A 24,293-nucleotide genomic window follows, 5' to 3' on the forward strand; every position below is an offset into this window, starting at 1 on the left:
TGTATCATTTTCGTGCACAAGGGTTTTTTTTCTAGGTGTGCTTTTACAAAATATATTAAGAAATCTGAAATTTACAGGGCTATTACATAGTTAAAGGTCCCTTACAGCTATTTATGATGTTTACTAACCATGCTGTAAGTTCTGTCTAGTCTCTTGCGTCCTCCCCTGCCAAGGAGATGAGGTATGATCAGACCATGTTCCTGTACTGTCAGACCCGGCCATTACACAGTACATAACAGGGGCACATTTATAAGATTATCTCAGCACAGGAACATTTTTTTTTTAAACAAATCCAATTGTGGAACTTATTATTCCTAGAACTGTTGATGAAAATGTACTTCGATTGTGGGAAACCATTTTAAGTATACTTTGTTCTTATACTTTTAGTAAGGGAGTATGGCACATTCACATTGATTAAAATGTCAAATCTTTTTTATTAGAAATCCATTAAAAAGATTAAAGAGATATTCACCATGAGTTACAGACTGACGCGCTTCTGGCAGACAAAGTGCCCTTAGTCATAGTCTAAATACACTGAATCATGGGAACAGAATATATTTGACAAGAACATTTTCCAATAGCATGAATACAATTTAACCCATTACAAAAGGATACAAAATGACAATTTTTTTCTATAGCGGTTGTCCAGTAGGCAACAACCCCCTTTAAAAAGGCTGGTGCAAAATACTGATCTAAATACTACTGTGTAAAAGTGCACCAAGGTGAACATTTTTAGACAATTGGACAGATCAGTGCACTGCTTATTTCATTTTTATTAAAACTATATACAGCATGTATATTGACCTGTATTAGTAACAGAAACAAAATAATGTTCTGCCATTTCATTCTAGGTGGGTTTTTAGCATTATATTTTCTGCACATAATTTCCTGGAAACAGCCCTTCCTTCCCATGAAATCTTCCCTTCCACCAGCCAGAGGGGTCTAAAAGAAAGAGGTGAGAATTCTTAATTATACTGTAGAACAAGCACAGAAAAACATTAATGGCATAAAGAAATATAGGGTACCTTATAAGAGAATTTCTTACCCAAAAATGTCCAGATATTGGAATCAAATATAGCGGAGTTTAGTAATTCTGTACTGGTATTGTTTTGTTATTCTAGACATTGTTGCAAAAGCGGCAACTTTCATATTGCTTTAACGTCCAGATGAAAAACTGGTGAACTGCTGTCATATAGACGGCACGTTCTCGCAAAATATGAAAAATGGCAATATTTGGCAACAGCAATATTTAATAAAACAAACCTTGTAGAAAGATATTTTTCTCGGACAAATTTACCATTGAAATAGCGTTTTGCAAAATGGAAATAAATCACAAAAAGGGTAGACATCTTGTCATCCTGGCATGAATATACCATACCCCTCGTTCTAATGTTATGGGATAGGAGTTGTGTGAAGGTTGGAAAAAAGTTCCTTTCAACATAATGTAATATGAATGGTGTAAATGGTTCTTAACATTTGCTTTTCTTGAGGAGAGAATACTCTTTAAATCCAAGTCTGGCTGTATAGACATTGTAGCCAGAATTGCACAAGGTGGTTCATGTCATGAACAGATTGGCCTAGAACAAATGCTCCTGGATCATGACGCTCAGAACAATGAAACCTCACAATATCAGTGATCAGTGACTGCTTTTTGTGTTACATTATTTATTTCAGATATGTTAATACCTTATTTCACCTGGTTTTATATCCAATGGTGTATAATTGAATAAGTCCAATAATCTTTGGAGACAATCAGTGGGAGTGCTCCATTTTCTATATCTTTATGTTTCTGCAGACTGTCCCCTTCATATATTTATAGGTTCTCTTTTTATATATTATTGTATTATGTACCGTATTTTTCGGACTATAAGACGCACCGGACTATAAGGCGCACCCAAGTTTTAGAGGTGGAAAATAGGGAAAAAAATATTTGAAGCTAAAAAATGTGGTAAAATATTTAATAACATAAATGACATACTATTATATGTGGTGTTATTATATATAATAGTATGTTATTATGTTGGAAGCTGCGGGACGAGTGTGGTGTCTGTAAAGCACTATATGAAGATGCTGGAGGGTGAGTATAAGAATGGGGGCACAGGGCTTATATTTAAAGCACCACTCCAGCACTGCAAAATAACACTGGAGTGCTGCTTTAAAATCCCATGGGAGAACTATAACTCCCAGCATGTCCTGCAGATCCTATGACATGCTGGGAGTTATAGTTCACCAAAGGAGTGGCAGAGTGCTTTATTGTGTTTTGTAAAGACTAACCTCTTAATTGTGGCAGCCAGCCACTGTGGTGAGGTTAAAGCTGGAGGTCCCATGACTGCACACAGAGCAGCTGCAGATTCTAGTGGAGACTGGAGAGCCTGAAGGACCTGTGATGATGTCAGGAAGAGGGAGGGCTCTGAGCTGCCATGTGATGCTCTAGCCCGCCCACTCCTGACATCATCACAGGTCCTCCTGCACAGAACTCAGCGTCCAGCCCAGGCATGGCAGGCAGGTATGCAGCAATCTCCTCTCTCCTCTGGCCCCTGCTGCTGCCTCCTCTCCCCCAGACACACAGACCTGCCCAGCTGCTGCAGGAATCAGCGCTGGAGAAGCCATGTGTGTCCCTGCTTAAGCATTTGCTGCTCCTGGCTTACCGCTCAGCTGATAGGTGGGCGGGGAGCCGCTAATGAATATTCACTGCACTTAATCATCGGGAGCACATGGTTTCTCCAGTGCTGATTCTGGGCAGCGGGGACATCCTGAAGTGGCATAACAGTGCGATCCCACTCACTGCTGCCCCCCTCCCCACATGCTACATCCGTACCATAAGACGCACCCACACTTTCCTCCCAAATTTGGAGGAAAAAAAGTGCGTCTTATGGTCGAAAAAATACGGTATATAAATGTATGTAAAAATTCTTCTATGTGCATATATACATAGAAATACTGTATACATACACATTTTTTCTGCATTACTAATTGGACTGTGTTATTTCCTAGAGTACCTGATGTATTCATCGTGCACTAGATGATTGAACTGTGATTGGATTTCACTGACTATCTAAGGCTGGGTTCACATTACTTTACTGGCGTCCGTTAGACGGACTACGTTAGACCACGCCATAACGCGGTGTAACGCAGTCCGTTAACGCCGTCATTGAGTCCAATGTCGGACGCATCGCTAGCGCACACCCAAAATGGACGTGTGCTAGCGATGTGCCGTCATTGAGTGGCGGACCCTGGGACGCGGGCTGCAGCGTTTCCGGGTCCGTCACTGCTAGCGCAGATAGAGCATCTGCTAGCTCTAGCGCGATGACACATCGGCACTTGCATTAACAGCAGCCTATTAACACATGTGTTGAACGGGCTGCTATTAACGCAATGTGAACCTGGCCTAAGATGCACTATATTGGTGCTCACACAATGAGATACATAATTTGCAGTCATGGAACATCTTGGTGTCATTCCTCACACCATATTCCATTGCTTTGGCAAAACTCCGCACACTATACAGTTATTTGTTTTATTATGTTTCAAATATGCACCATGTATGCTGTGGGGTCTTTTACTTGCAGCAGTTTTCTTTTGTACATGCATTTTTCCTCACTTCCCGCTCTCTTATTTTTTCTACACATATTCCAGGGTATGTTTACGTGTGGGGTATATTTTCTTTTACAATACAGTAAAAAGCAAGAAAATATGCGGCACTCACCCAATGGTAGCTGTGAAGTTCGTGAGCTTTATTGACCTGATGTCCTGACGGATGTATTTTATATATTTTCTCCAATAAAGCTCACGAACTTCACAGCTACCATTGGGTGAGTGCTGCATATTTTCTTGCTTTTTACTGTATTGTGGATCATTTTTTGACATTTTTATGCAGAGCACCATATACCCATAGCTTTTATGACACCTGCTACTCGGCTGTTCGCTATTAGTCCTGCTCTATGGATCTCGTATCTCTGCCGTCCTGTTCCTTATACTCGTTGCTGCTGTATATTTTCTTTTATATGCAACCTTTGGTATCAGTATCTTGATCTGCATATGTGCTTCATTTCACCTTCTTTGCACATGCTCACAATCATTCCTTTATTGTTTCCATCTCATATCCAACACTATGCTACACTATTCTCCCCTCTATCACATTCTACACACCTTCCTAATTTTTCACACTTTCCTCTTAGTCACATTCCACACACCTCCTTCTTTTGTCATATTCTCATTTTTTTCTATTTTTCATTTTATACATATATTTTCACACACTTTTCTCTTATTCTATATTGCTTTATTTTACATGAATTGTTATAGCATATTATTTATACAATTTTCATTCACTTTATCATTTTGTTTCCTGTGTCCAATTATTATTGTTTTGACAGTCTTATCTGATTTGTAATTTAGGTATCACTGTCACTCAATATATGCATAAGAACCTGCCTAGATTCTCTCCTCTTATTTTCCATCTATGTCCTTCTTTGCCATGTCACTCTCAGCAGTGTGCTCATGACATCATCCTGACATGCGTGTACTGTCTCTCAGGCCCTATGTGCAAGGAGTCAGAGACGGTGCCTTCCGGCGCACATTGATGTCTCCATGGGGTGACTGCACAGAGGCAGTGTGAGATGACTGTCTATGGGCCCGATAACAGATATCTGAGTAAGTTTTCATTCATCAGACCGTGACACCATATCCTTATTACTTAAAGGGTTATTCGCATCTCCGAAATCCTATCCCAATATGGAGTAGGTGTAATAACAATAGTATTAGCAAATACTTCAAATTAGAAATGTACTAAAGTTTTTCTGATTCGCTATCTTCCTCATGTACAGGCATTGCAGGACCTTAGGTAACCATGGTTAGGACCACTAGCAAGCAGCTAACTAACTCACTATATCAGCGGTCGTAGCCATGGATACCTAAGGTCCTGCAATGCCCTGCACATGAGGAAAGAGACATATCAGAAAAACTATACTACATTTCTAATTGGAGGTATTTGGTAATATTATTATTACATCTACTACGCACGTTGAAGTGTGAAGGGGTAGAAGCACAGCATTACGAACTCGGGTCACAACCTTTCTGTCCTTACGTCTATTTTCAACTAATCTAATTTCTTTTTGGAAGGATGAGGTTCTCTACATATACTGGGGCAAAAATGATGGTACGGTATTATACACTGCTCAGACAAAAAAGGGAACACTAAAATAACACATCCTAGATATCACTGAATGAAATATTCCAGTTGCAAATATTTATTCATTACATAGTAGAATGTGTTGAGAACAATAAAATATAAAAATGATCAATGTAAATCAAAAATTAATATCTTATGGAGGTCTGGATTTGGAATGATACTCAAAATCCAAGTGGAAAATAAAAATACAGGCTGATCCAACTTCAGTGGAAATGCCTCAAGACAAGGAAATGATGCTCAGTAGTGAGTGTGGCCTCCACCTGCCTGTATGACCTCCCTACAATGCTTGTGCATGCTCCTGATGAGGTGGCAGATGTCCTCCTGAGAATCTCCTCCCAGACCTGGATTAAAGCGTCAGTCAACTCCTGTGGTGCAACGTGGCGTTGGTGGAATGGACAAGACATGAAATCCCAGATGTGCTTGATTGGATGCATGTCTGGGGAACAGGCAGGTCAGCCCATAGCATCAATGCCTTCATCATGCAGTAATTGCTGACACTAGGGTTGAGCGAAACGGGTCGAACATTTTCAAAAGTCGCCGACTTTTGGCTAAGTCGGGGTTTCATGAAACCCGATCCGACCCCTGTGCGGGGTCGGCCATGCGGTACGCGACTTTCGCGCCAAAGTCGCGTTTCAATGACGCGAAAAGCGCCATTTCTCAGCCAATGAAGGTAAACGCAGAGTGTGGGCAGCGTGATGACATAGGTCCTGGTCCCCACCATCTTAGAGAAGGGCATTGCAGTGATTGGCTTGCTGTCTGCGACGTCACAGGGGCTATAAAGAGGCGTTCCCGCCGACCGCCATCTTACTGCTGCTGATCTGAGCTTAGGGAGAGGTTGCTGCCGCTTTGTCAGAAGCAGGGATAGCGTTAGGCAGGGTCCATTAACCACAAAACCGCTTGTGCTGCAGCGATTTGCACTGTCCAACACCACCCTCGGTGTGCAGGGACAGTGGAAGTTATTTTTTTTTTTTTCCCCTCAGCGCTGTAGCTCATTGGGCTGCCCTAGAAGGCTCCCTGATAGCTGCATTGCTGTGTGTACGCCGCTGTGCAAACCAACTGCTTTTTTCAAAGCACAAATCCTCTTGTTCCTTCCTTTCTGCACAGCTATCTTTTTTGTTTGTCCACACTTTTTATTTCATTTGTGCATCAGTCCACTCCTTATTGCTGCCTGCCATACCTGGCTGAGATTACTGCAGGCAGGGAGATAGTAGCTGCCTGCCATACCTGGCTGAGATTACTGCAGGCAGGGAGATAGTAATTGTAGGACATTCCCTGTTTTTTTTTTTTTTTTTGGTGGGAGATTAAGATTGGCAATTTGGCATTTCTGCTAGAGTGCCATCCCTGTGTGTGCCATCTCTCTCACATAGTGGGCCATAGAAAGCCTTTTCATTTTTCTGTATTTTTTTTTGTGGGGTGTATAAATTCTCCCTGATAAAAAATACAGTGGGAGATTAATATTGGCCTTTGGGCTTGTGTGCCAGTCCTGAGTGTGCCATCTCTCTCACAAATAGTGGGCCATAGAAAGCCTATTTTATTTTTTTTTGGGTTTTATAAATTCTCCCTGAAAAAAAGGGAGATTAATATTGGCCTCTGGGCTTGTGTGCCAGTCCTGAGCGTGCCATCTGTGCCAGCCCTGAGCGTGCCATCTCTCTCACAAATAGTGGGCCATAGAAAGCCTATTTAATTTTTTTTTTGGTTTTATAAATTCTCCCTGAAAAAAAGGGAGATTAATATTGGCCTCTGGGCTTGTGTGCCAGTTGTGAGCGTGCCATCTGTGCCAGTCCTGAGCGTGCCATCTCTCTCACAAATAGTGGGCCATAGAAAGCCTATTTAATTTTTTTTTTGGTTTTATAAATTTTCCCTGAAAAAAGGGAGATTAATATTGGCCTCTGGGCTTGTGTGCCAGTTGTGAGCGTGCCATCTGTGCCAGCCCTGAGCGTGCCATCTCTCTCACAAATAGTGGGCCATAGAAAGCCTATTTAAATATTTTTTTGGTTTTATAAATTCTCCCAGAAAAAAAGGGAGATTAATATTGGCCTCTGGGCTTCTGTGCCAGTCCTGAGCGTGCCATCTGTGCCAGTCCTGAGCGTCCCATCTCTCTCACAAATAGTGGGCCATAGAAAGCCTATTTTTTTTTTTTTTTGGGTTTTAGAAATTCTCCCTGAAAAAAAAGGGAGATTAATATTGCCCTTTGGGCTTGTGTGCCAGTACTAAGCGTGCCATCTCTCTCTCTCTCTCTCAGTCAGTGGGCCATAGAACGCCTATTTTTGGTTTTATTTGTTTTCTAAATTCTCCCTGAAAAAATCATTTTATTTTATTTGGTTTCTAAATTCTTCCTGATAAAATCATATTTTTTTTATTATTTTTTTTTCTAAAGTCTCCCTGAAAAAAACAAAACAAAAAAAAAAACAAACAAAACAGTGGGGGATTAATATTGGCCTTTCTGCTTGTGTGCCAGTCTTGACTCCTGTGTGCGTCATCTCTCACTCAGTGGGCCATAGAACGCCTATTTTTTGTTTTATTAGTTTTATAAATTCTCCCTGAAAAAATCATTTTATTTTATTTGGTTTCTAAATTCTTCCTGATAAAATCATATTTTTTTTATTATTTTTTTTTCTAAAGTCTCCCTGAAAAAAAAAAAAAAAAAAAAACAGTGGGAGATTAATATTGGCCTTTCTGCTTGTGTGCCAGTCTTGACTCCTGTGTGCGTCATCTCTCAGTCAGTGGGCCATAGAACGCCTATTTTTGGTTTTATTTGTTTTATAAATTCTCCCTGAAAAAATCATTTTATTTTATTTGGTTTCTAAATTCTTCCTGATAAAATCATATTTTTTTTATTATTTTTTTTTCTAAAGTCTCCCTTAAAAAACAAACAAACAAACAAACAAAAAAAACAGTGGGAGATTAATATTGGCCTTTCTGCTTGTGTGCCAGTCTTGACTCCTGGGTGTGCCATCTCTCTCTCTCTCTCTCTCTCTCTCTCTCTCCAATTGTGGTCCATAGAAAGCCTATATTTTTTTTCCTTGATTTGGGTTCCAAAATCTACCAGAGAAAATAACTACATCAATCATTGGTAGAAAAATATTGGCCTCTGGGCTTGTGTGCCACTCCTGACTCCTGTGTGCGTCATCTCTCAGTCAGTGGGCCATAGAACGCCTATTTTTGTTTTTATTTGTTTTATAAATTCTCCCTGAAAAAATCATTTTATTTTATTTGGTTTCTAAATTCTTCCTGATAAAATCATATTTTTTTTATTATTTTTTTTCTAAAGTCTCCCTGAAAAAAAAAAAAAAAAAACAAACAAAAAAAACAGTGGGAGATTAATATTGGCCTTTCTGCTTGTGTGCCAGTCTTGACTCCTGGGTGTGCCATCTCTCTCTCTCTCTCTCTCTCTCTCTCCAATTGTGGTCCATAGAAAGCCTATATTTTTTTTCCTTGATTTGGGTTCCAAAATCTACCAGAGAAAATAACTACATCAATCATTGGTAGAAAAATATTGGCCTCTGGGCTTGTGTGCCACTCCTGACTCCTGTGTGCATCATCTCTCAGTCAGTGGGCCATAGAACGCCTATTTTTGTTTTTATTTGTTTTATAAATTCTCCCTGAAAAAATAATTTTATTTTATTTGGTTTCTAAATTCTTCCTGATAAAATCATATTTTTTTTATTATTTTTTTTTCTAAAGTCTCCCTGAAAAAAAAAAAAAAAAAATGGGAGATTAATATTGGCCTTTCTGCTTGTGTGCCAGTCTTGACTCCTGGGTGTGCCATCTCTCTCTCTCTCTCTCTCTCTCTCTCTCTCCAATTGTGGTCCATAGAAAGCCTATATTTTTTTTCCTTGATTTGGGTTCCAAAATCTACCAGAGAAAATAACTCCATCAATCATTGGTAGAAAAATATTGGCCTCTGGGCTTGTGTGCCACTCCTGATTCCTGTGTGCGTCATCTCTCACTCAGTGGCCCATAGAAAGCATATAGTTTGTTACATTTGTTTTCTAAATTCTCCCTGCAAAAATCTATTTTTTTTTTTTTTGGGGTTTCTAAAGTGTTCCTGAAAAAAATAAAAATAAAAAAAAAATAATAGTGTGACATTAATATTAACATTTGTGCTTCAGTGACAGTCCTGCGTGTGGGGCATCTCTCTAATTTGCAGCCACCAAAAACAGAGTGTGTAACATTGGGCCTGATTTTCGCTGTGGTCTCACCAACCTGTAAAGGGGTAGCTAAATCATACTGAAGTTATAGCTCACCGTGTAAGTTGTGTGACTGCAACAAATAACGTTAGTTTGGTTACGTTTTTAAAACAATGAGGAAGTCTAGTGGAAGAGGTCGTGGCCGGGGGCGTTCATTGTCAGCTGGTAATGAGGGTAGTGGTAGTGGTGGAGCATCAGGTGGTCGTGGGGAAAAAAATATTGCACCTAAGTCTGGAGCTGTGGAGCCAGGTTCGTCGTCCGGCTACACAAGGCCTCGAACGCTCCCTTTTCTGGGATTAGGAAAACCGCTTTTAAAGCCGGAGCAGCAAGAGCAAGTTTTGGCTTATCTTGCTGACTCAGCCTCTAGCTCTTTTGCCTCCTCTCGTGAAACTGGTAAAAGTAAAAGCAGTGCGTCGTTAGTGGATGTTCACGGTCAGGGACAAGTCACTTCCTTGTCCTCTTCAGCAAAAACAACAACAGAGAAGAATGCAGCAGGCGACACAACGGGTTACTCCATGGAGCTCTTTACACATACCGTCCCTGGCTTAGAAAGTGAAGCAGTTAACAGTCCATGCCCATTACAAGTTGAATCTGACATGGAGTGCACTGACGCACAGCCACAGCCAGACTACTATGCTGGTCCTTTGACTCAGACCACAACATTGCCCTCGCAGGGTGCTGATCAAGAATCAGACCCTGATGAGACTATGTTGCCCCATCACGAACGCTATACCACCGAACGACACGGTGACACAGACGAAGTTGCGCAGGAGGTACAAGAAGAGTTATTAGATGACCCAGTTCTTGACCCCGATTGGCAGCCATTGGGGGAACAGGGTGCAGGCGGCAGCAGTTCTGAAGCAGAGGAGGAGGAGGGGCCGCAGCAGGCATCAACATCGCCACAGGTTCCATCTGCCGGGCCCGTATCTTGCCCAAAACGCGTGGCAAAGCCAAAACCTGGTGGAGGACAGCGTGGCCATCCGGTTAAAGCTCAGTCTGCAATGCCTGAAAAGGTATCCGATGCTAGAAAGAGTGCAGTCTGGCATTTTTTTAAACAACATCCAATTGATCAGCGCAAAGTCATCTGTCAAAAATGTTCTACTTCCTTAAGCAGAGGTCAGAATCTGAAAAGTCTCAATACTAGTTGCATGCATAGACATTTAACCACCATGCATTTGAAAGCTTGGACTAACTACCAAACGTCCCTTAAGGTTGTTGCACCCTCGGCCAATGAAGCTAGTCATCAACGCAACATCCCTTCCGGCAGTGTAGGACCACCATTTAGCGCACCACCTGTATCTGTGCAGGTATCTTTGCCAGGCCAAAGCAGTCAGGGTCAGGGAATCACCAGTTTCGTAGTAGGAAACACTGCATCTAGGGCACCGGCGGCAACAATACCATCTCCCACCGTCTCTCAGTCTGCCATGTCCACCGGCACCCCCGCTAGTTCCACGATCTCCAGCTCTCCAGTCCAGCTCACCCTACATGAGACTATGGTTAGAAAAAGGAAATACTTAGCCTCGCATCCGTGTACACAGGGTTTGAACGCCCACATAGCTAGACTAATCTCGTTAGAGATGATGCCCTACCGGTTAGTTGAAAGCGAAGCTTTCAAAGACCTGATGGACTACGCTGTACCACGCTACGAGCTACCCAGTCGACACTTTGAGGAAAGCCTTGATGACAGTCAGCGATTGTCTGGTCAGGGCAGTGTACATGACGAGGTACCGGGCGAAGAGGAGGTGGAGGATGAGGAGGATGATGGGGATGAGTATATTTTTAATGAGGAAGCTTTCCCGGGGGCACGGGAAATTGGTGGCGTGGCAAGGCCGGGTTCTGGTTTTTTGAGGGACACAAGTGACGTAGATTTGCCTGCAACTGCCCCTCAACCAAGCACAACCGCAGATTTGACAACGGGAACTTTGGCCCACATGGCGGATTATGCCTTGCGTATCCTCAAAAGGGACACACGCATTACAAAAATGATGAACGATGACGATTACTGGTTGGCCTGCCTCCTTGATCCTCGCTATAAAGGCAAATTGCAAAATATTATGCCACATGAGAACTTGGAACTAATATTAGCAACAAAACAATCAACTCTTGTTGACCGTTTGCTTCTGGCATTCCCTGCACACAGCGCCCGTGATCGTTCTCACACGAGCTCCAGGGGCCAGCAGACCAGAGGTGTTAGAGGGGCAGAAATCAGAAGTGGCGTTGGCCAGAGGGGTTTTCTGACCAGGTTGTGGAGTGATTTTTCTATGACCGCAGACAGGACAGGTACTGCAGCATCAATTCAAAGTGACAGGAGACAACATTTGTCCAGTATGGTTACAAACTATTTTTCATCCCTTATCGACGTTCTCCCTCAACCGTCATTCCCATTTGATTACTGGGCATCCAAATTAGACACCTGGCCAGAATTGGCAGAATATGCATTGCAGGAGCTTGCTTGCCCGGCAGCTAGTGTCCTATCAGAAAGAGTATTCAGTGCTGCAGGTTCAATACTAACAGAAAAAAGGACTCGTCTGGCTACCCAAAATGTAGATGATCTAACCTTCATTAAAATGAACCACAACTGGATTTCAAAATCTTTTGCCCCACCCTGCCCGGCTGACACCTAGCTTTCCTATGAAAAGGTCTTGCCTGTGGACTATTCTGCATGACTTTTCCAATCTCGTAATTTTCTTCACCTGATTGTCCAGCATACGACATGTTTCCACCTCACGAAATGGCCAAACTCCCCACACGGGGCCGTGCTATCGCCACTTTGCGCTTGGACCCTTGAGAGTGCTGTTTGTCTGAAGAGGTGGGTGTGGCCGCTTTTGGTCGACGGCACTGCCACTGGGTCCCTCATAGTACAATAAAGTGTCTCTGGCGGTGGTGGTGCGCACCCAACGTCAGACACACCGTTGTAATATGAGGGGCCCTGTGCCTGTACCGCCGGCCACAAGACAGTTCCCCCCCCCAGCTCAAACAGTGCTCTACCACTAGCAAAATTATCTCTCACAGCTTCACCAATGTGTAGTCTAGGCGCTGACATCCTTCAATGCCTGGCACTGACAATACCATTGTTTTGACATTTTTGTTATGTTAGGCCTTCGAAGCCTGTCTGCGGTCCCTTCTTTCTACAACTACTACACTGACCAGGCCACTGCTGGCCGTGTTACCCTGGAACCAATTTAAAAGTGCCTACAGTCAGCCCAATTTTGTTATGTTAGGCCTTCGAAGACTGTCTGCCGTCACTCCTTCCACTAGACTTCCACTGACCATACACTGCTGCCCATGTACCCCTGGAACCAATTTAAAGTGCCTACAGCCAGCCCAATTTTGTTATGTTAGGCCTTCGAAGCCTGTCTGCGGTCACTCCTTCCACTAGACTTCCACTGACCAGACCACTGCTGCCCGTGTACCCCTGCAACCAATTTAAAAGTGCCTACAGCCAGCCCAAGTTTGTTATGTTAGGCCTTCGAAGCCTGTCTGCGGTCACTCCTTCCACTAGACTTCCACTGACCAGACCACTGCTGCCCGTGTACCCCTGGAACCAATTTAAAAGTGCCTACAGCCAGCCCAAGTTTGTTATGTTAGGCCTTCGAAGCCTGTCTGCGGTCACTCCTTCCACTAGACTTCCACAGACCAGACCACTGCTGCCCGTGTACCCCTGGAACCAATTTAAAAGTGCCTACAGCCAGCCCAAGTTTGTTATGTTAGGCCTTGGAAGCCTGTCTGCGGTCACTCCTTCCACTAGACTTCCACTGACCAGACCACTGCTGCCCGTGTACCCCTGGAACCAATTTAAAAGTGCCGACAGCCAGCCCAAGTTTGTTATGTTAGGCCTTCGAAGCCTGTCTGCGGTCACTCCTTCCACTAGACTTCCACAGACCAGACCACTGCTGCCCGTGTACCCCTGGAACCAATTTAAAAGTGCCTACAGCCAGCCCAAGTTTGTTATGTTAGGCCTTGGAAGCCTGTCTGCGGTCACTCCTTCCACTAGACTTCCACTGACCAGACCACTGCTGCCCGTGTACCCCTGGAACCAATTTAAAAGTGCCTACAGCCAGCCCAAGTTTGTTATGTTAGGCCTTGGAAGCCTGTCTGCGGTCACTCCTTCCACTAGACTTCCACTGACCAGACCACTGCTGCCCGTGTACCCCTGGAACCAATTTAAAAGTGCCTACAGCCAGCCCAAGTTTGTTATGTTAGGCCTTGGAAGCCTGTCTGCGGTCACTCCTTCCACTAGACTTCCACTGACCAGACCACTGCTGCCCGTGTACCCCTGGAACCAATTTAAAAGTGCCTACAGCCAGCCCAAGTTTGTTATGTTAGGCCTTCGAAGCCTGTCTGCGGTCACTCCTTCCACTAGACTTCCACTGACCAGACCACTGCTGCCCGTGTACCCCTGGAACCAATTTAAAAGTGCCTACAGCCAGCCCAAGTTTGTTATGTTAGGCCTTCGAAGCCTGTCTGCGGTCACTCCTTCCACTAGACTTCCACAGACCAGACCACTGCTGCCCGTGTACCCCTGGAACCAATTTAAAAGTGCCTACAGCCAGCCCAAGTTTGTTATGTTAGGCCTTGGAAGCCTGTCTGCGGTCACTCCTTCCACTAGACTTCCACTGACCAGACCACTGCTGCCCGTGTACCCCTGGAACCAATTTAAAAGTGCCTACAGCCAGCCCAAGTTTGTTATGTTAGGCCTTCGAAGCCTGTCTGCGGTCACTCCTTCCACTAGACTTCCACAGACCAGACCACTGCTGCCCGTGTACCCCTGGAACCAATTTAAAAGTGCCTACAGCCAGCCCAAGTTTGTTATGTTAGGCCTTGGAAGCCTGTCTGCGGTCACTCCTTCCACTAGACTTCCACTGACCAGACCACTGCTGCCCGTGTACCCCTGGAACCAATTTAAAAGTGCCTACAGCCAGCCCAAGTTTGTTATGTTAGGCCTTGGAAGCCTGTCTGCGGTCACTCCTTCCACTAGACTTCCACTGACCAGACCACTGCTGCCCGTGTACCCCTGGAACCAATTTAAAAGTGCCTACAGCCAGCCCAAGTTTGTTATGTTAGGCCTTGGAAGCCTGTCTGCGGTCACTCCTTCCACTAGACTTCCACTGACCATACACTGCTGCCCATGTACCCCTGGAACAAATTTAAAAGTGCCTACAGCCAGCCCAAGTTTGTTATGTTAGGCCTTCGAAGCCTGTCTGCGTCCCGTTCTTTCAACTACAACTACACTGACCAGGCCACTGATGGCCGTGTTCCCCTGGAACCAATTTTAACTTGCCTACAGCCAGCCCTATGTTATTATGTTAGGCCTTCGAAGCCTGTCTGCGTCCCGTTCTTTCAACTACAACTACACTGACCAGGCCACTGATGGCCGTGTTCCCCTGGAACCAATTTTAACTTGCCTACAGCCAGCCCAATGTTAGGCCTTTGATGCCTGTCTGCCGTCACTCCTTCCACTAGGCCTCCACTGACCTGTCTATTGCTGCCCGTGTACCCCTTGAACCAACATCATTAAATATAAAAAAATTAATTTGATTATAAAAAATAAGATCGTGTTGAGATCTCAAATGCAGACATTTTAACAATCAAAACAAACACACAACAAATATCTGGAACTGTACTACAAAGGTCCAACAGCTACAATTTCTTTCTCCTGCAAGAAGTTAACTGAAAGTTTTTTGGAGTTGTTAACACAGATATGGCATCCACCGAGTGTTGTCCTGTCGCGTCTCCTTTAAATTATTTCCAATAAGATGTTAAACTATTAATTTAATAAAATCAATAATTAAAAAAATAATTGAGTAAGTCAAAAGCACATTGCAAATAAACATTAATTACAAATCAAGAAGCATGGCGCGTCCGAGGGTGAGTAGATACCGAATAAGAATATAATCACCCTCGGACGCGCAATGCTTATTTACAACAGCCTTCCTTCCTAAGAATCAGCCCTTTCGTGGTGTAGAGAGAGGTTGTGTTACACTCCAAGGTGTTCCCCGGGTTGCCTTTCATGAGCTTCGATCTTCCGGCTCTCGTTTAGTAGTTGGTGGAAACTACGCTGCATTAGGCCTACAAATTTGGTATGGGGTGTAGAGACAGGTTGTGTTACACTCCAAGGTTTTCACCAGGTTGCCTTTCCTGAGCTTCGATCTTCATGCTCTCGTTTAGTAGTTGTAGAAAAGTACGCTGCATTAGGCCTACAAAATGGGTATGGGGTGGAGAGAGATGGTGTGTTACACTCCAAGGTGTTCCCCAGGTTGCCTTTCCTGAGCTTCGATCTTCATGCTCTCGTTTAGTAGGTGTCGGAAAGTAGGCTGCATTAGGCCTACAAATTGGGTATGGGGTGGAGAGAGATGGTGTGTTACACTCCAAGGTGTTCCCCAGGTTTCCTTGCCATTGCTTCGGTCTTCCGACTCTCGTTTAGTAGTTGTAGAAAAGTACACAGCATTAGGCCTACAAAATGGGTATGGGGTGGAGAGAGATGGTGTGTTACACTCCAAGGTGTTCCCCAGGTTGCCTTTCCTGAGCTTCGATCTTCATGCTCTCGTTTAGTAGGTGTCGGAAAGTAGGCTGCATTAGGCCTAAAAAATGGGGAATGGGGTGGAGAGAGATGGTGTGTTACACTCCAAGGTGTTCCCCAGGTTTCCTTGCCATTGCTTCGGTCTTCCGACTCTCGTTTAGTAGTTGTAGAAAAGTACACTGCATTAGGCCTAAAAAATGGGTATGGGGTGGAGAGAGATGGTGTGTTACACTCCAAGGTGTTCCCCAGGTTGCCTTTCCTGAGCTTCGATCTTCATGCTCTCGTTTAGTAGGTGTCGGAAAGTAGGCTGCATTAGGCCTACAAATTGGGTATGGGGTGGAGAGAGATGGTGTGTTACACTCCAAGGTGTTCCCCAGGTTGCCTTTCCTGAGCTTCGATCTTCATGCTCTCGTTTAGTAGGTGTCGGAAAGTAGGCTGCATTAGGCCTACAAATTGGGTATGGGGTGGAGAGAGATGGTGTGTTACACTCCAAGGTGTTCCCCAGGTTTCCTTGCCATTGCTTCGGTCTTCCGACTCTCGTTTAGTAGTTGTAGAAAAGTACACAGCATTAGGCCTACAAAATGGGTATGGGGTGGAGAGAGATGGTGTGTTACACTCCAAGGTGTTCCCCAGGTTGCCTTTCCTGAGCTTCGATCTTCATGCTCTCGTTTAGTAGGTGTCGGAAAGTAGGCTGCATTAGGCCTAAAAAATGGGGAATGGGGTGGAGAGAGATGGTGTGTTACACTCCAAGGTGTTCCCCAGGTTTCCTTGCCATTGCTTCGGTCTTCCGACTCTCATTTAGTAGTTGTAGAAAAGTACACTGCATTAGGCCTAAAAAATGGGTATGGGGTGGAGAGAGATGGTGTGTTACACTCCAAGGTGTTCCCCAGGTTGCCTTTCCTGAGCTTCGATCTTCATGCTCTCGTTTAGTAGGTGTCGGAAAGTAGGCTGCATTAGGCCTACAAATTGGGTATGGGGTGGAGAGAGATGGTGTGTTACACTCCAAGGTGTTCCCCAGGTTTCCTTGCCATTGCTTCGGTCTTCCGACTCTCGTTTAGTAGTTGTAGAAAAGTACACAGCATTAGGCCTACAAAATGGGTATGGGGTGGAGAGAGATGGTGTGTTACACTCCAAGGTGTTCCCCAGGTTGCCTTTCCTGAGCTTCTATCTTCAGGCTCTCATTAAATTGTGGTTAAATGGAACAACTGCATTTGGCGTACTAGTTGGTTTGGGGCCTACTATCGGTGTCTGCCACTCCTTGCTGTTCTCCTGGTTTCCTGTCCTGAAATTCCATTTTCAGCCTCTCGTTAAGTAGTTGTTAATGTTAGACTGCATTTGGCCTACTAGTTGGGTTGGGGCCTACTATCGGTGTCTGCCACTCCTTGCTGTTCTCCTCCACTGAACAAAGCTGTGCCGCCTGTTTACTACGGTTGCCAATTTTGAACTGCATTTCGACTACTTACTGATTTGGCCCTACTCTCTGTGTCATCCTCTCATTCCAGTTGTCCTCCACTGCAATGCCCCCTGGTTATTCCTGTGTTACCAATTTTGAACTGCATTTAGCCCACTTTCTTCTTTGGGCCTATATCTGTGTTTCCACTTCATCGTGCCCATTGCCCAGCCAGTGATAGATGAGTCTGCTGGTACATTGACCCATAACGCAACATTCCCCGTGCACGCTACACAACAACATTGTGACCCTGCTGAAAGTCAGGTTGCTCTTCCCGCATACCATACCACCTTACACGGGGACAAAGAGGAAGGTGCAGATGAAAGTGCAGGTTCCTTCATCAGGTGGGGGGAGGAATACTAGTTGGCGACGTCACTGGCACAGGGCCTCTCATAGTACGCAAAAGTGTTGCTGCCGGTGGGAGGCGCCCCCGCCGTGCAAACACACCGCTGTACTTTGAGGGGCCCTGTGCCAGTGCCAATGCCAACGAGTGGGCCCCCCCTGCTTGCTCAGGTTCACAGCACTTGCAAAGTTGAAATACTTACCTCTCCCTGCTCCACTGCCGTGACGTGGTCCAGATTTCCTGGGCCCACTAATTACTTGAACCAGCCCTACCCCCCACAACTTTAGCCAAATGACCCCCAATTTCAAATGCCTTCCAATTATTATAAGGTAAATTACGCTTGACAAGCTTCATTAAGAAGAATGGATGGTTTTGACATTAAAATGGGCACTCTAGGTGTTTTCCTGGCCCCCACTCACTGCCGACTATGCTGCCCCATTGACTTGCATTGGGTTTCGTGTTTCGGTCGATCCCGACTTTACGTCATAATCGGCCGATTTCACTCGACCCGACTTTGGACATAGTCGGGTTTCGCAAAACCCGGCTCGACTCTAAAAAGGTCAAGGTCGCTCAACTCTAGCTGACACACTTCAGCCACATGAGGCCTAGCATTGTCATACATCAGAAGGAACCCAGGGCACCTGCATATGGTCTCATAATGAGTCTGAGGATCTCATCCCGGTACCTAATGGCAGTGAGGGTATCTCTGGCTAGCAGATGGAGGGATGTGTGGCCCTTCAAAGAAATGCCTCCCCACACCATTACTGACCCACTGCCAAACCGGTCATGCTGGAGGATGTTGCAGGCAGCAGAAAGATTTCCACGGTGTCCACAGACTCTGTCACATCTGTTACATATGCTCAGTGTGAACCTGCTCTCATCCTTGAAGAGCACATGGTGCCAATGTCAAGTCTGACAATCTTGGTGTTCTTTGGCAAATGCCAATCATGCTGCATGGTGGTGGGCTATAAGCACAACACCCACTTGTGGACGTCTGACCCTCATACCACCCGCATGGTGTCTGTTTCTCACAGTTTGAGAAGACACATGGATGTTAGTGACCTACTGCAGGTCATTTTGAAGGGCTCTGGCACTGCTCTTCCTGTTTCCCCTTGCACAAAGGAGGCGGTAGTGGTCCTGCTGCTGGTTTGTTGCCCTCCTACAGCCCCTCCACCTCTCCTGGTGGACTGGCCTGTCTCCTGGTATCTGCTCCATGATCTAGATACTGTGCTGACAGACACAGCTACCCTTCTTGAAACAGCTCACCTTGATATGTATGAGCTGCACTACCTGAGCAACTTCTGTGGGTTGTACAGTAGACATTGCCTCAAGCTACTGCACAGTACCTCTTGGGGTGATAGCAATGAAAAAATGCAAAAGTGACCAAAACAACAGCCAAAAAGTAGAGAACAGAGAACTGGTCTGTGGAAACCACCTGCAGAACCACTCCTTTGTAGGGGTTGTCTTGCTAATTGCCTATCATTTCTACCTGTTTTCTGTTGCATTTGCACAAGAGCAGGAGAAACTGATTCACAATTGGTGTTGTTTCATAACTGTATAGATTGATTTCACCGAAGTGTTATTGACCCGGAGTTACATTGTGTTGTATAAGTGCTCCCTTTATTTATTTGAGAAGTATATTTATATTCATTGATTTCCCTTATTATACGGGTTCATTCTGCTAGGCAGGACATTCATATTCTCACATGCTTGCTATAGTGGTTTATTCTTATTGCTTATCAGAAGGAATTGGTTCTGAGGCTGGGGTCACACTTGCGAGTGCCATGGGAGAAGCTCGTGTTAGTCTCTCGCATCAATACCCGGCACTGCCGCTGGCACTCGGGACTGGAGCATGCGGCTGCATATATTTCTATGCAGCTGAACGCTCCGGTCCTGAGTGCCGGCGTCAGTGCCGGATATTGATGGGAGAGACTCACTCGAGTTTCTCGCATGGCATTCGCAAGTGTGACCCCGGCCTAATGTACAAAAACTGTGCATATGATTTTCATTCTTATTCATTAATAAAAGGATTTTATTCCAAGTTGTACTTTTTGCATATTACCTTAACTACTGTTGTATATCGTATTGTTATTTCTTATTGGAAGGAAGCAAAGAATCCACATAACATTTATTTTCCGATTTAGGTTTTTCATTCTTATTCCTTATTGGAAAGATTTAATTTTATTATGTAATGTTTTCAATACTATTATCCTGTCTCATTTTTATTTGACTATTATGGCATGAACCCCCATTTTTGCCACTGACTATTATGGCCAGAAATGCCATACCTGTTTTTTGAGACTGACCTCACATACGTTTATTATAATTATACTTTTTTATGTCCATCAATGTTGTGCTCCCATGCCTCCATTTTTCAGCATTTTATGTTGTTTTGTCCTGGCATGTCTCGCAATGTTTAATATGTTTGTGCTGTCAATTGTTTTATTACTAATAAAGTAAGTATTTTCGCTAACATGCAGACTATTCAATTTTAAATATAGATCTATAGGATATATATATAACTCTCTTGGGTATATTACAGCAGGGTATTTCCTTTTATTTTAGGGTATCTATTAGTATGGAACCTGCAGTCTACTTTACAGAGAAGATATTGCGGTCACTCACCTTCTAGTAGAATGTCAATGACATCATTAACATTAAAGCTAAGTTCATCAACATCTTGTCCGATGTATTGGTAAATGGCTCTACAGCGAGGACCTGTAGGCTTCACTGGTGGTTTGGCACGAGCTACTCCTGGAGGTGGTCTCTGAGTTACACTTTTTCTCCTCTGTGCTCTGAAATAAAAATAAGATAGCCACTGATAATATTTTTAGTTCAGTAAAAAATACTTTCTGAAAAATTTGCTGGAAATTCCTGACACATACTGTTGTCCACATAATGCAATGGCATGCCTTGCAGCGCCACATGATGAGTCAGTTGGTGAACCGTGATCTAGGAACTACGCCATATTTGAAATGTTGGAATGTATAAACTTTTCTTTACTGCTAACAAGTGTTTTTTTTTGGGGTGGTAGAAAGTAGAAAACCCATAGGAGTAGTTAGAGGAAAACACAATTTTCCACTCTGATTAATAACAGTCAGAGGAAAAGTACAATAGAATCACGTCACAGAGAAAAAAGCAGAGATCTGCTTAGGCCTCCAAAATAAATGCACTGGCAGGGTGCAGCGGACCCGATTAATGATGGCAGGCCTAAGCAGGTAATTATTTCTGCTTTTTTCTTTGGGACTTTTTTTAAAATTTTGGGAGGATTTTTAACCCCTTTACCCCCAAGGGTGGTTTGCACGTTAATGACCGGGCCAATTTTTACAATTCTGACCACTGTCCCTTTATGAGGTTATAACTCTGGAACGCTTCAATGGATCCTGGTGATTCTGACATTGTTTTCTCGTGACATATTGTACTTCATGACAATGGTAAAAATTATTTGATAGTACCTGCGTTTATTTGTGAAAAAAACGGAAATTTGGCGAAAATTATGAAAATTTCGCAATTTTCCAACTTTGAATTTTTATGCAATTAAATCACAGAGATATGTCACACAAAATACTTAATAAGTAACATTTCCCACATGTCTACTTTACATCAGCACAATTTTGGAACCAAAATTTTTTTTTGTTAGGGAGTTATAAGGGTTAAAAGTTGACCAGCAATTTCTCATATCTACAACACCATTTTATTTTAGGGACCACATCTCATTTGAAGTCATTTTGAGGGGTCTATATGATAGAAAATACCCAAGTGTGACACCATTCTAAAAACTACACCCCTCAAGGTGCTCAAAACCATATTCAAGAAGTTTATTAACCCTTCTGGTGCTTCACAGGAATTTTTTGAATGTTTAAATAAAAATGAACATTTAACTTTTTTTCACAAAAAATGTAATTCAGCTCCAATTTGTTTTATTTTACCAAGGGTAACAGGAGAAAATGGACCCCAAACATTGTTGTACAATTTGTCCTGAGTATGCCAATACCCCACATGTGGGGGTAAACCACTGTTTGGGCGCATGGCAGAGCTCGGAAGCGAAGGAGTGCCATTTGACTTTTCAATGCAAAATTGACTGGAATTGAGATGGGACGCCATGTTTCGTTTGGAGAGCCCCTGATGTGGCTAAACATTGAAACCCCCCACAAGTGACACCATTTTGGAAAGTAGACCCCCTAAGGAACTTATCTAGAGGTGTGGTGAGCACTTTGACCCAACAAGTGCTTCACAGAAGTTTATAATGTAGAACCGTAAAAATAAAAAATCATATTTTTTCACAAAAATTATCTTTTCGCCCCCAATTTTTTATTTTCCCAAGGGTAAGAGAAGAAATTGGACCCCAAAAGTTGTTGTACAATTTGTCCTGAGTACGCTGATAGCCCATATGTGGGGGTAAACCACTGTTTGGGCGGATGGGAGAGCTCGGAAGGGAAGGAGCGCCGTTTGACTTTTCAATGCAAAATTGACAGCAATTGAGATGGGACATCATGTTGCGTTTGAAGAGCCACTGATGTGCCTAAACATTGAAACCCCCCACAAGTGACACCATTTTGGAAAGTAGACCCCCTAAGGAACTTATCTAGAGGTGTGGTGAGCACTTTGACCCACCAAGTGCTTCACAGAAGTTTATAATGTAGAACCGTAAAAATAAAAAATCATATTTTTTCACAAAAATTATCTTTTTGCCCCCAATTTTTTATTTTCCCAAGGGTAAGAGAAGAAATTGGACCCCAAAAGTTGTTGTACAATTTGTCCTGAGTACGCGGATACCCCATATGTGGGGGTAAACCACTGTTTGGGTGGATGGGAGAGCTCGGAAGGGAAGGAGCGCCGTTTGACTTTTCAAAGCAAAATTGACAGGAATTGAGATGGGACGCCATGTTGCGTTTGAAGAGCCACTGATGTGCCTAAACATTGAAACCCCCCACAAATGACACCATTTTGGAAAGTAGACCCCCTAAGGAACTTATCTAGAGGTGTGGTGAGCACTTTGACCCACCAAGTGCTTCACAGAAGTTTATAATGCAGAGCCGTAAAAATAAAACAAAATTTTTTTCCCACAAAAATTATTTTTTTAGCCCCCAGTTTTGTATTTTCCTGAGGGTAACAGGAGAAATTGGACCCCAAAATTTGTTGCCCAATTTGTCCTGAGTGCGATGATACACCATATGTGGGGGGAACCACTGTTTGGGCACATGGGAGGGCTCAGAAGGGAAGGAGTGCCATTTGAATGCAGACTTAGATGGAATGGTCTGCAGGTGTCACATTGCGTTTGCAGAGCCCCTAATGTACCTAAACAGTAGAAACCCCCCACAAGTGACACCATTTTGGAAAGTAGACCCCCTTAGGAACTTATCTAGATGTGTGCTGAGCGCTTTGACCCACCAAGGGCTTCACAGAAGTTTATAATGGAGAGCCGTAAAAATAAAACAAAAATTTTTTCCCACAAAAATTATTTTTTAGCCCCCAGTTTTGTATTTTTCCGAGGGTAAAAGGAGAAATTCGACCCCACAATTTGTTGTCCAATTTGTCCTGAGTGCGCTGATACCCCATATGTGGGGGGGAACCACTGTTTGGGCGCATGGGAGGGCTCGGAAGGGAAGGAGCTCCATTTGGAATGAGGACTTAGATGGAATGGTCTGCAGGTGTCACATTGCATTTGCAGAGCCCCTAATGTACCTAAACAGTAGAAACCTCCCACAAGTGACACCATTTTGGAAACTAGACCCCCTAAGGAGCTCATCTAGATGTGTTGTGATAGCTTTGAACCCCCAAGTGTTTCACTACAGTTTGTAACGCAGAGCCGTGAAAATTAAAAAAAAAAATCTTTCCCCCCAAAATTATTTTTTAGCCCCCAGTTTTGTATTTTCCCGAGGGTAAGAGGAGAAATTCGACCCCAAAAGTTGTTGTCCAATTTGTCCTGAGTACGCTGATACCCCGTATGTTGGGGGAAACCAACGTTTGAGCGCATGGCAGAGCTCGGAAGGGAAGGAGCGCCATTTGGAATGCAGACTTAGATGGAATGGTCTGCAGACGTCACATTGCATTTGCAGAACCCCTAATGTACCTAAACAGTAGAAACCCCCCACAAGTGACCCCATATTGGAAACTAGACCCCCCAGGGAACTAATCTAGATGTGTTGTGAGAACTTTGAACCCCCAAGTGTTTCACTACAGTTTATAACGCAGAGCCGTGAAAATAAAAAATCTTTTTTTTCCCACAAAAAATATGTTTTAGCCCCGAGTTTTGTATTTTCCCAAGGGTAGCAGGAGAAATTGGACCCCAAAAGTTGTTGTCCTATTTGTCCTGAGTACGCTGATACCCCATATGTTGGGGTAAACCCCTGCTTGGGCACACGGGAGAGCTCGGAAGGGAAGAAGCACTGTTTTACTTTTTCAACGCAGAATTGGCTGGAATTGAGATCAGACGCCATGTCGCGTTTGGAGAGCCCCTGATGTGCCTAAACAGTGGAAACCCCCCAATTATAACTGAAACCCTAATCCAAACACATCCCTAACCCTAATCCCAACAGTAACCCTAACCACACCTCTAACCCTGACACACCCCTAACCCTAATCCCAACCCTATTCCCAAC

At 43.9% G+C, this 24,293-nt stretch overlaps 1 protein-coding gene across 1 annotated transcript in view; it reads right to left on the reverse strand.

Moving 5' to 3' along the window:
- Positions 1 to 414: 414 nt before the first annotated feature.
- Positions 415 to 24,293, reverse strand: part of MYO1F (myosin IF) — a 363,040-nt gene continuing 339,161 nt past the window's right edge. The window contains exons 27-28 of the mRNA XM_069741645.1: positions 20,317 to 20,486; positions 415 to 942 (exon numbers count right to left, since the gene is read on the reverse strand). Coding sequence (XP_069597746.1) covers positions 866 to 942; positions 20,317 to 20,486 — 247 coding nt within the window. The 3' untranslated portion in view covers positions 415 to 865. The remainder of the gene's footprint in view (positions 943 to 20,316; positions 20,487 to 24,293) is intronic.

Source organism: Ranitomeya imitator, chromosome 1 (genome assembly GCF_032444005.1).
Source record: "Ranitomeya imitator isolate aRanImi1 chromosome 1, aRanImi1.pri, whole genome shotgun sequence".
NCBI lineage: Eukaryota > Metazoa > Chordata > Amphibia > Anura > Dendrobatidae > Ranitomeya > Ranitomeya imitator.